This window comes from Euprymna scolopes, chromosome 6, assembly GCF_053919585.1.
Source record: "Euprymna scolopes isolate OS-2025 chromosome 6, ASM5391958v1, whole genome shotgun sequence".
NCBI lineage: Eukaryota > Metazoa > Mollusca > Cephalopoda > Sepiida > Sepiolidae > Euprymna > Euprymna scolopes.
In genome coordinates this window covers 65,530,210-65,542,974 of record NC_136487.1, presented here as the reverse complement: position 1 = coordinate 65,542,974, position 12,765 = coordinate 65,530,210, and the positions used below count along the sequence as shown (strand labels likewise).

At 35.2% G+C, this 12,765-nt stretch overlaps 1 protein-coding gene across 4 annotated transcripts in view; it reads left to right on the top strand.

The window, feature by feature from the left end:
- The window catches only part of LOC145277672 (nucleoporin SEH1-A-like), a 149,754-nt gene that overhangs the window by 24,875 nt on the left and 112,114 nt on the right, over nucleotides 1–12,765 (top strand). For all 4 annotated transcript variants that reach the window (XR_013868192.1, XR_013868193.1, XM_080129336.1 and 1 more), the window contains exons 5-6: nucleotides 8,343–8,473; nucleotides 11,977–12,069. Coding sequence is in view for 2 of the 4 variants with exons in the window: in XM_080129336.1 (XP_079985462.1) it covers nucleotides 8,343–8,473; nucleotides 11,977–12,069 (224 nt within the window). In the remaining 2 variants the exon portion in view is untranslated. The remainder of the gene's footprint in view (nucleotides 1–8,342; nucleotides 8,474–11,976; nucleotides 12,070–12,765) is intronic.

The window sequence follows — 12,765 nt, the reverse complement described above, 5'->3', positions numbered from 1 at the left end:
TGAATAATTCACATAGGGCATTTACTTTTCCTGCATGAGCAATAAAATCGTCCTCATTTTGTTTCACAATATTTAGACACTTATGACGCATATAAAATAAGCTGTTCCGCTCCTCAAAAATTCTCTATAATATATCTATCATTTCTTTAAAAGAAATATCTTCAGGTTTCTTTGGGAGAATGAAATTTATATACTTGGTACTTTCCTGAGTACAAAGTTTTTGTAACAGCAGAATAATTTTTTCTTCGTCAGACCATGACTGACATCTTTTAGAAAAAATATTTTCATATCTTCTAAAATACGCTGGAAAAATCAGACCATTTGTTGGTTTATACAAAAATTCTGATAGGGAGTTTGCAATTCCTTCAGGTGTAAATCGACAGTCTTTTTTTTTTTTTTTCTACTTTCCTCATTAATATAGTTTGTAATAATTCACTTTGTTTTAATTGTTGTTTTTGTAAATATTCCATTTGCTTTAGTTGCGTTTGCAGCGTCAACTGCATGGTTCGTGTGAGTTCAGTTATTTGCTCCATATTAAACTTTTAAGCACAGAATAAAACTACAAAAGAAATTAATTGTACAAAAAAGTGTTAAATAAATTCAATGAATTTGTTTCATAATAGTTTTGAAAAATTTTGGAGAAGAAAATACAAACAACTCTGTTCTGTCTGCCTGCTTCCCTCCGGACTACAACTTGGATGTCTTCAAGTCCAATGTTAACAAATTCCTAATGAACCACCCCCTTAATTAAACACTTCATCAAATCTCCACACTAACGTAATGTACTTGCAATAACCCTTATCCCTGAGTGGCTTCCGGGCCTTGATAAGTGGTGATCATTGTGTAAAAAAAAAACGAAAAAACATGCTGACACACACAGAGCAGCATAAGAACATGTTCTTCTTTTTTTGCAGTCTTATTTATCCTTATTTATTTTTTCTTAGAAGAAAATAAATTTGAAATGGATTAGCAATAGAACAAATCTAGAAGTGTAAGCCATGTTTAGTTTCAGAACAGTTTCCGATGGTTTGTTGTTCTACACAAGTCCTGAGAGGTGACTGATTTGCAGTAGACAGTTCCATAGAGCAAAAGATTCTTACCGTGTCGAGACGGAAAAAAAAACATATGCGAAATTGCTACAGAAAAGGTTTAATATTTATAGAGCAATTCTGGTTTCTGATTGTTTGGTAGCAGAACGTGAATTAATTCCATTCGTCAGTTCCTAGCAGCATCGTTTATAAATAGAATCACCTGACTGTGTGGGATCATACGTGTTTTTTCGGGTTTTTTTTACACAATGATCACCACTTATCAAGGCCCGGAAGCCACTCAGGGATAAGGGTTATTGCAAGTACATTACGTTAGTGTGGAGATTTGATGAAGTGTTTAATTAAGGGGGTGGTTCATTAGGAATTTGTTAACATTGGACTTGAAGACATCCAAGTTGTAGTCCGGAGGGAAGCAGGCAGACGGAACAGAGTTGTTTGTATTTTCTTCTCCAAAATTTTAAAAAACTATTATGAATGTTGCCAAGGTCGTTGGAAAGATGGTGGGATCCTTCTACCGCTCCAGAAGATATCTCACTACTGATGCAATTCTCTATCTATATAAAAGCCAAGTACGGCCAAGGATGGAATACTGTTCCCATATCTGGGCAGGAGCTGCCAAAAACAGCCTATCATGCCTTGACAGAGTACAAAATAGACTTCGTGGTTTAGTGGGGGATGCCCTTTTCTCTACCCTGCAACCCCTCTCCCACAGAAGAGACGTTGCGAGCCTATCCGTGTTTTATCGTTATTTTCATGGCAGGTGCTCGTCTGAACTCCAATCCCTGGTCCCCCCTCGCCAATCTTTCACAGAAAAACACCCGTCTAGCTGAATCCACTGTGAAAAATTTCCCCCACTCTATATCTGTGCCTAAATCAAAACGCGGATTTCATGAACAAAGCTTCTTTCTTAGAACTGCACGCCTGTGGAACTCTGTTCCGTCTGCCTGCTTCCCTCCGGACTACAACTTGGATGTCTTCAAGTCTAATGTTAACAAATTCCTAATGAACCGCCCCCCTAATTAAACACTTCATCAAATCTCCTCACTAACGTAATGTACTTGCAATAACCCTTATCCCTGAGTGGCTTCCGGGCCTTGATAAGTGGTGATCACTGTGTAAAAAAAAAAAAAAAAAAAAAAAAAAAAAAAAAAAAAATTGCAACCCCCCCCTTTTTTTTTTTTTATAATGGAGAAGTCTCTTGTGTTCACATTCTGCTCAAAAATAAATATGTTTTTATATTCAATTATACATAACAAAAATTAGAAAGCATTTGGATCTTAAAATTTTAGTATGTAAAAAGACGCCATTTTTAATTGTGTTTAAATGTCAAACAGATATATATGTGTACAGAGGAGAGAAATAAAAAATAGAATGTATTTTTACCTTAAAAAGGAGTGGGTATGTGAAAAAGAAACCATTTTTAAATTTGATTATGCAGCTTTGTTCAAAAACGCATACATATAAATAAACATACATGCAATATGTACCCGTTTAAAGAGGGTTTTTTTTTTGTCTTTTTCTTAATTAAAACAATGCAAAAATAGGACATTTTTGAAAAATAAGAAAGAAAACTAATGTGCACAAAAAAATAACAGTCAATTGTAATTTATGTGTGCCTTAAAATAAGCATGCAAAAAGTATTTTCGAAATGAAAAATCGCACAGAAAGTGTTTGCAAAAAAAATGATGCAAAAACTATTTGTCAAAAGGAAATTTACAAAGAAAAAGTTAAAAAAAGTGACCTTTTTTTTTTTTTCAGCAAAAGTATTAGTTATACACATTAGTAGGTTAAAGTGTTAATACAAACAAAATGGATACAGTTTAATGTCTTGTCCAGGAATATTTTTTTTTGTTTTTTGATATATAGAAATTTATATACATACACGCCCATGAAAAAATTATTCAGTCAAATCCTCCAACAAGTTTTGAAGAAAAACGCTTTAACTTTATTCTTGTTATGGGTTTCGTGAATGCATCAGCGATATTTTGTTTTGATGATATGTAATTCAAAGTAATGGATTCCTTTTGCACCTCGTTTTTTATGAAATGGTATTTTATATCTATATGCTTAGATCTTTGGCTGATTATCGTGTTCTGTGCTAAGACTATACTGACTTGATTATCACAATTAATTACTACGGGACTTTTAGTTAATTCTGGCTCTAAAATAGTCTTTAGGATATTTTTAAGGTAAAGTGCTTCCTGGGTCGTGTGTGTGATCGCGATAAATTCTGCTTCACACATAGAGAGATACAATCTGTTGCTTTTAAGATTTCTATTACATAATAAGCCCATTTTCTGAAAGTCTGAAATAATATCCAGATATACTTTTTCGATCTTCGTCATTTCCCTAATCTGAATCCGAAAACCCTTCTAATTTTAGGGGATTTTTTTATTTTCTAAATACTAACTTCTGTTCTTCAGTTTCTTTTAAATAACGAAGGACTTTTAAAATTTTAATAGTATTTTGTCGATGTATCTTGATTGATTCATCATAATAAGTCCTTTGCTTTGAGTAAATTCTATCCCCAAAAACCAGGATATTTTGCCAAGATCGGTCATTTTGAATCTTTTACTTAATTTGTTCTTAACATCGGTCAACATTATGTCACAATTTGATGCAATTAAAATATCATTGACCCACAAAACCAAAATCAGTAGTTTATTGTCTTTGTGTTGGGTATATAAACAGGGGTCTGCAGCGCATTGTCTAAATTGTTTGTTAGTCATATAATCATGAAATACTGTATTCCAACACTGAGCACTCTGCTTTAGACCATATAATGACTTGTTAAGTCGTCACACGCTATTTTTATTTTTCATTATAAATCCCTCTGGAGAGGTAATATAAATTTCAGAGTCAATTGGGGCATTCAAATAAGCATTTTTTACGTCCATTTGATGCATGTTTAAGTCATATTTCAATTTGCAGTACAATTCTGATTGTCGTTAGGTTTGTGGTCGGTGAAAACGTAGAAAAGTATTCTATACCGTAAATCTGAGCGTACCCTTTAGCAACAAATCTAGCTTTGTACTGCTCTACGCCTGATGCTGTAGTCTTTTTTTGTAAAGACCCATCTTGTAGAAATAACATGTTTATCTTTTTGGAGAGGCACTACCGTATAGGTATCATTTTCGGTTAAAGCATCTATTTCTTTTTTCATTGCAATTTTCTATTCATCACAATGTTCTGAATTAATTGCTTCGTTAAAGCTTTATGGCGCATGTTCCATGGAATAGCAATAGTTGATTTGATAATCTTTTATATTGTTGACCACAAAAAAATTGGGTCACCTATTTCTTTTGGGATATCTTTCGACTTTATCATCATCATCATGGATACTCTTGTCTCCGTCATTTTTAATGTCTTCGTTTGTTTTAATAATTTGAGGAAATATAATTTCATCCTCTCCATATGACGGGTTTTCGTATTTAAAATTAAATGTGTCTGTGAATTTTACACATCGGATTCTTTTTATTTTATTTTCCTCTGGAAAAAATACTAAATTGGCTGGACTGTTTTTATCGTATCTGTCGGCTTTAATATTCAATTTACTCTTTTTATCTATATATGCGAAGCAAGTTGAACCAAATATATGCATTCTGCTTAAATTTGTTTTGTTTTTTTTTGGGGGGGGGTTACATAGGCATCACCACATTATCAAGGCCAAGAGGCCACTCAAGGATAAGGGTTAAAGAGTGTACAGTAGAAATTGGACAATATAGTAATCATTAGTAATGAAAATTTGGTAAATTAGATAACTTATATGGAACAACTCATCAAGAACTTATTTACGTTAGACTTGAAGACAACCATATTGTAGTCAGCCGGAAAGCAGGAAAACGGAAGACAATTCCACAGGCGTGCAGTTCTAAGAAAGAAGCTTTGTTCATGGAATCTACGTTTAGGTTTAGGCACAGATAAAGAGTGGGGGGAATTAATGATAGTGTTTACAGCTAGACGAGTGTTTCTTGTGAAAGTTTGGTGAGGGGGGACCATAGATTGAAGCTCAGTCGAACACTTTCCATGAAAATAACGATACATAAGAGACAGACTCGCAACATCTCTTCTGTGAGATAGAGGTTGCAAGGAAGAGAAAAGGGCATCTCCTACGAGGCTACGAAGTCTATTTTGAACTCTATCAAGGCAGGACAAGTCCTTTCTAGCAGCTCCTGCCCAGATGTGGCAACAGTATTCCATCCTTGGACGTACCTGGCTCTTATATAGATAGAGAATAGCATCAGCAGTGAGATATCTACCAGATCGATACAAAGATCCCACCATTTTTCCAGCGGCCTTGGCAACAGATTTGATGTACGTGTTCCATTTAAGATCAGGAGTAAAGGTCAAGCCAAAAAGCTTGTCAAAACTTGAGGCCTCCTGAAGACGAGAGCCATTCATTTCAATTGATGCCAGATGTGGATCAGAATGTTGATGATGTAAAGAGAGAAGCTTGGTTTTAGATGCATTAAAAATAACCAGCCACTCCTTACCCCATTGTACTACGTGCTCAAGATCAGAGGAGAGAGAATTGGAGAGAACTTGGTCGTTTACTGTCTTAGATGTGCTACCATAAATGGTAGTGTCGTCAGCATAAATGTCTACAAATAATGTAAGGATATGATTTGGAAGATCATTAATGTAGATCAGGAAAAGAGTTGGGCCCAGGATGGACTCCTGAGGGACACCGGCATTAATACTGTGAGCTTCTGATTTTTGCCCCTCAACTACTACTCTTAAGAACCTATCAGAAAGAAATGATTCAATAATTGAGAAGACATTTCCAGCTATACCATAGCTAGAGATCTTATGAAGTAAACCTTTATGCCAAACCCTATCAAAGGCCTTAGATATGTCAAGAGCAATTGCCCTAGAAAGGTTGCCTCCGTCGAGAGATTTGCTAATCCTATGAGATATAACTGTAAGCACATCTGCTGTAGATCTAGCAAAACGGAAACCATATTGAGTGTCACTAAGAAGGTTATTTTTGTTGAGATGGTTGATTACTTCTGTATTTAACACAGATTCCAGCAACTTACTCATGACGCACAGGAAACTTATTGGCCTGTACTGAGAGGGGGATGAGCGATCACCTGAATTCTTAAATACGGGGCATACTGATGAAATTTTCCAGGGAGATGGGGAAACTATTCTCCTTAAGACAATGTTTAAACAGTTTTGTAAGTATGGGCGCTAGTTCAGGTTGAAGTTTTTTTAGTACTATAATTGGAATACCGTCAGGGCCAGTTGCTTTACTGGAATCAAGGTTTTTGATTAGCTTGGCAACATCACGTACAGATACACGTATATCACATAGCATGTTTTCTGATACAGGAGGAAATATTGGGGGTTGGCGGCCTTGATCGCAAAGGGTAGAATTAGCTGCAAAGTTCTTGACAAAGAGTTTGGCTTTGTCTGATGCTGACGAGATTACCTCAGGTCCATTGATAATAGTTGGGATGGAGCGTGTGCTTCTGTTCAGGATTCTGTTTGCTATTTGCCAAAACTGGTGGGAACCAAGCCGCTGCTCAGCTACTTTGAACTTAACAGATTGAGCATACAACTCTCTTGCATTCTTTATTACTTTCTTACAATGGTTGCTGGCAGTCCTGAAAGCGGCTTTAGTTTCCATACATCTATTACGTTGGAAACAGTGGAAAAAGTGATTTCTGTACGCAATGGCAGCAGCACATTCTGGAGAGAACCCTGGCTGGCTTTTAGGTTTTTGCTGAAACTTTTTCGAGGGTATGAAATGGTCAATACCTACAATTAACCATTCTGTCAGGTCTAATACTATAGAGGACACATCCTTTTTAAACATAGAATGCAGAGGTAGATCAGATATAAATGTACGGAAGCTATCCCAGTCAGCCTTAGTGTATCGATATACTGTACAATGGATTTGTTTTTTACCACAGAAAGATTCATATGGAGTTTTAGATAGTGTTTTGTTAAAGCACCTGTTGCGTATATAGGCTGCCGCCATAAGTGCGTACGTCCAGAGTTTTTAGGGAGTTTTGATTCAATGATTCTTGCCATTTCAAAAAGTGTCCGCCACGCTTGTTCAGCAGTCCCGTTTTGGTGTGGGGATCTGGGAGCTGATCTTTCATGCTTGATATGATAGTTAATTAGTAAAAGTTCAAAGTCTTTATTGGTGAATTCCGCATCGTTGTCAGAGCGAATACACATGACTTCACCGTAGGGAGCCATGTCGGCTAAATATTTTTTAGTTGCTAGCAGGGTATCAGATTTGTTCTTTAAAAAGTAAACCATTATTAAACCTGAATGGTCATCTACGAAATTCAACACATATCTATAATGTTCTCTGGCCATCGAGGCACGGGACCGTTCAAGTCACAATGCACCATTGATAGGATTTTTTTGGCCTATTTTGTCTAGTATCTTGCTTTGATAGTTTGTCATTTTCCCTTGCGTACAGACGTCGCAGTTGAAGTTTTTTAATGTTTGTATTTTCATTCCATCAACTACAGTCGGCAACTTTTTGATATCAGGAATATTGCAATGTCCGAGAATTTTATGCCATGTCTGTAGATCATGGCAGGCGGTTTTCGATGGGACTACACTATTTAAATAATATAGTCTTCCATTTTCTTTAATGTCGAATACAGTTCCATTCGGGTACACTAGTTTTGATTTATTGGGGCTAAAGTTTATATTTGCACCTTGTTTAGTGGCAGCTTGTACAGAAAATATATTTTGTTTAAATTTTGGGATTAGAAGAGCATTTTCTAGAATACAGAAACACAGTTTACCTTTATTGTTCCTTAGCGAGATTTTAGCATCGCCTCTTTTCAAAATGATATCATTTACTCGACAAAATGAATCAAATATATTGCAACAACAATTTTTTTTTTTTTTTTTTTTTTTTTTTTTACAGACAATTACTAACAAATATTTTTCTTCCCCCCCCCCCAGTATGAAACTAAACAGACTGAATTACATTTATTTTTCTTTTGAAAAAAAAAATTTACTTTTTGTGTGTCTTAGTTTTGTGTTGTCTTTTTTTTTTTAATTTTCTTTTTCAGTTGGTCAAATTATTTTATCATTTAAGTTTTTAGAACTTTAGATTCTGGACAAGAACCATGATTTTCTTTTTCTTCTTGTAATAATTTTTCATAATTTTTGGAAATTTTGCTAATTTTGACATGTAATTACATTATTATTTTTAAAAGACATTTTTTTATATATATACAATTATAATGAACAAGCAAGCTTTATGATTCTGTGATCTTTTTTTTTTTTTTGCTTTAATAATTACTTATCGGTTTCTAGGCAACTTGTACATCCGATGGGATGGTGCGAATTTATCAAGCTCCAGATGTTATGAATCTTAGCCATTGGTCTTTGGATTACGAAATTCATTGTAAACTTAGTTGCAGTTCATTGTCATGGAATCCCTCCAGGTAAGAGCATTCTTTCCTAAACACTTTTATTAGACTTTACACGTGACATATATATATATATACAAGAATTATATATATATATATACATACACACACACAAATTTTAAATTTAAGAAAACCAATAATAGATATGTGCTTTCTTTTTTAGAAAGAAACATTTACCTTCAAAGTGCCATATATATATATATATATATATATGGCACTGTGTGTGTAAGTTTGTCCCCTATGAATGCCGAAATAGTTGGTTGGATTTTTTTTAATTTTACAAAAGTGGACGTTATGTTTCTGGAACTGTTCTTAGATATGTTTTGTATCGGAATGTCTCCGCTAAGTATCAATAATGGAAAAAATGTTATTAAAGAATGAACAGGCCAATTTTAATCAAAGTTAACACCCTTATACAGTTTAACATCACAAGTGTGTTTGAGAAATTTTATCATTGTACAAGCAGAAAGGCATTCTATTTTCATCTATTTCACACAAACATCGACCACTTGACGCTGACATGTTAATACCCACCAAACATGTCTCTGGAGAATCCGAGATATTAAGTTGCAATCATTCGAATCCGACATCACTATTCCAAACAAGTGGGCATTGCGAAGGCTACTGCAGAGAAGTTGAGTTCCCTCTATCGTGCTAGAAGATTATTCAAACCAGAGAGTACCCTGCACGTCTATAAAACCGCCATCAGCCCACGCATGGAATACTGTTGCCACATCTGGACTAGTACATCTACCACTAGTCTCTCCCTCTTGGACAGAGTCCCAATAAGAGTCTCTACTCTAATAGGTCTCACACTGTCAACTGTTCCAACCTCTTGTCCTATCGTCCCAATGTTGCATCCCTGTGCCTGTTTTACACATACCTTAAATGGAATGTGCTCTGATGAACTCTTTGCACTTACTCCCCCATGATGTACATACCCCCAACAAACTCACTTAGCAACAAAATCACACACCCCTCACTGTAGAAGTCTCTAAATGCCGGAAAGTCTTCTACTTCCCTCGGACAGGTAGACTTTGGAATTCCCTTCCAGCTATCTTCTTCCCTGATTGTACTGACATGCAGAAGTTTAAATATAATGTAAACCAACATCTTGCTCAGCTCCCTTAAACATGATCCCAAATAGTAGTTCCTTACATCAAAGTGGCTATGTGTCTTGTTTGGAGTGAACGTGATTTTAAAAAACCCAAAAAAAAACAGGTGTGTCGAGCATAGATATGTTATATGTAATTAGACATGCTGGGTCAGGCATTTTGTTAGGATAGAAGATGATAGACTCTCCAAATAACTGTTGTATAAGTGCAGTATAACAGCCGTCTAAGATGTAAGTTAAAGAAACTCTTAAAAGAAAATATTGGTGAAAAAAGCAACTCCTCCCTGTAGACAAGTGCCCAGTTGAGGGTGAAGGAATTAATGTTTTTGGACAATTTTTCGATATTTGTCGTCCGAAGGGTCAAGCTTCAAAATGATACTGATCTTGTGAAAATCCATCGCCTCTGTCAAAAGTTTTTGCAAACAATACAAACATACATACATTCAAACAAATTTTTCCTTTTGTGTTATAGATGGTCCTGCAGGGGACGCGTTGTGCAGTTTAGTTACCGGTTGAATAGCTGGGATCCCCTCTTTGTAGACCGTGTGTAGGAACTGGTTACTGAAGTAGGCTGCATGTTCGATAAGATGGATAGTTGGAGGTCATCGTTGCTAGGACAGCGAAATAAAAACAATGAACAGTATGTTTTACTAGTACATTTAAGAAGACGTTAAACAAAACGTTAAGAAGGATAACGTAAAAGTTACACATACAAGATATTTTATTTAACTAGAGAGGATGAGAACAGTAAGAGTGTTTTGTGTACACGCGTGTATGTTGAATATATATAATGCATGAAGTTGTTATTGTAAGTATGAGCTCACGACCCGCACATGTATGAAAATCGGAATGTTCATTCAAGTGTGTGCGTGTATAAATATGAGAGTTCGTAGTATACATTGAAAGTTCCTTGTGTGTGTTCTTACCTTAAGATGGTAACACCCTGTCGAGGCGTGGATGTGATTCACATGCCATTCACATCGGAGGTTCAAATCAGAGGAAAACACGTGTTGCCAGCTGGATGTCTCGAGTGGGAAGAGAGAGAAAAAAACGGAAGAGGAGATGGAGGGTGCCACCTGTTGGCAAATCGAAGGTTACCACAAGGGCGGTGACTGATGCATTATTTAAAGGTGTATGTATAGATGTGTGTGCGGTTTGCTTAAATGCATGTTAGATTAAAAAGGCATATTCCCATAGACTATGCAACAATCTTGGGATCCTTACAACACCAGATTTTTAAATGAGGAATAAAAATGTTTATAATTTCATAAACCTATTTCTTATAAAATTTCAAAGAAAATAAAAACTTTTTCTTTTTAATTTTGTTATTAAAAGTGCAAATAAAGACTAATTGTGTTATTTTTATCTTTTTATAATTTTGTTAATTTTTATTGTATACTTTTCATTAATGCCCTTTTCTTCTATTTCATGTCAACAAATCGCTTAGCAATAGAAATATTGAAGAATAATAAAAGTGAAGGAACCGATTTGCCTTGTCACCGCTTCTAGTAGCGTTACGCTGGAATTTAGGAAGTACACTAGCTTACTATAACTGCTGATCTCTATGGGACACCTTCCATTCACTTATTTTCCAAAGAGAATATAGTTTTGAGTGGTCTTGTTGGTCAGAGATATTTTCAGTTATCTACACCTCCTCCCTTGTTTTTATGGCCAAGCATCGATCATTGCAACGTCCGCCATTCACATGCACTAGAAAAAAATGTGTTGCACAACATGTTTATACTTATACATAATTCCTACCAATAGACGCATTGCACCTAAAATCAACTTCAAATTTTAACAAATCTAATACATAAAAGGCTATATGTCTGTCTCCATATTTTCAAATTCTATCTCCTTCGAGACTGAAAAACGCAGAGCAGCACTAGGGGCCTCAAATGATTGGATTTTTTAAGGACCGTTCTTAGCCAGTTAAAATAGTTAAGGGGTCAAAATGGGTCAAAATTGCAAAAAATCATACCTTTTGCACATTCATATTAGTTTCTTTTAATTTTAATCAATTCATATGCGTGTCACGTTGGTACAGTGCTAACAGCTTTGAATGCTACAGTTTTGGTTTCAATTCTAGCTAATAGCATCCAAATACTTTTTTTTTTTTTTTTTTTTTTTAAATTTTGAAATCACGATTCTGTAATATTATACACAAAATCTGGACAAATTAAAATATCATATTTAGACATATTTTATGCCCAAACAAAGCCGGGCACCACCCCTGCTAGTGTAAAATAGCAATTGAGATGAGGAAAACTATCCAAAACATGTAAATGTTATTGTTATTCATTTTATCTGTGATCATATTTTTTTCATAAACACCATTAATGCATACGTTTGTCCTCATTTCATTTTTTTTTTTTTTTTTTTTTTTTTTTTTTTTTTTTTCCAGATCTTGTCCACCAATGATTGCAGTGGGTAGTGATGATACAAACCCTTCTGCTGGAGGGAAAGTATTTGTATATCAATATAATGATCAACTCAGGTAAGCAATATTTTTTTTTTTTTTTTGTTATTATTTAAGCTTTGAAAATGCTGTAATTTGAGTGTTGTTTTTGAAGCCCTTTCTCAATAGTGCTCTTGGAATTTTTTTAATAAAATTAACCATTTCTACAACCCAACCATAATGAGGTGGGGTTACTTTTGTGATAGTCTCATCAGTAATAAGTGTGATTCTGAATGAGCTTCACTCTAGCCGGACCTTAATACTTCCTTAATAGTTCTTGCCATGTATATTTTACAGAGGGACATCCTGGGTGGGAGCTTAGTCAAGCACTTATCATGAACAGAATGTTATAGTCAAGAGAGGCTAGCAACATCTCTTCTGTGTGAAAGAGGTCGTAAGGAAGGAAAGATCATTCCATTTTGTCCTCTATCATGGCAAGAAAGAGGGGTGCTCTGTGTGGCATAGCAGTATATGATAGCAGTACTCTGTCTAAAGACATATCTATCTGTTATGCAGGTAGAAGATTGTGTCAGGAATGAGACACTTTCTGGAACGGTAGAAGGATGTGCTGTGCGTTCCTATTTCAGAGATAACATATCTGTAATTAAAATTTTTGCTAAATTAAAAATTTTAACACTCCAAAAATATTTTACTTTCTTCAATGTGGAATGGGCTTCATACTAACTGAACCTTAATATCTCCTGCTACGAATATTTTACAGAGGAGAGGGCATCA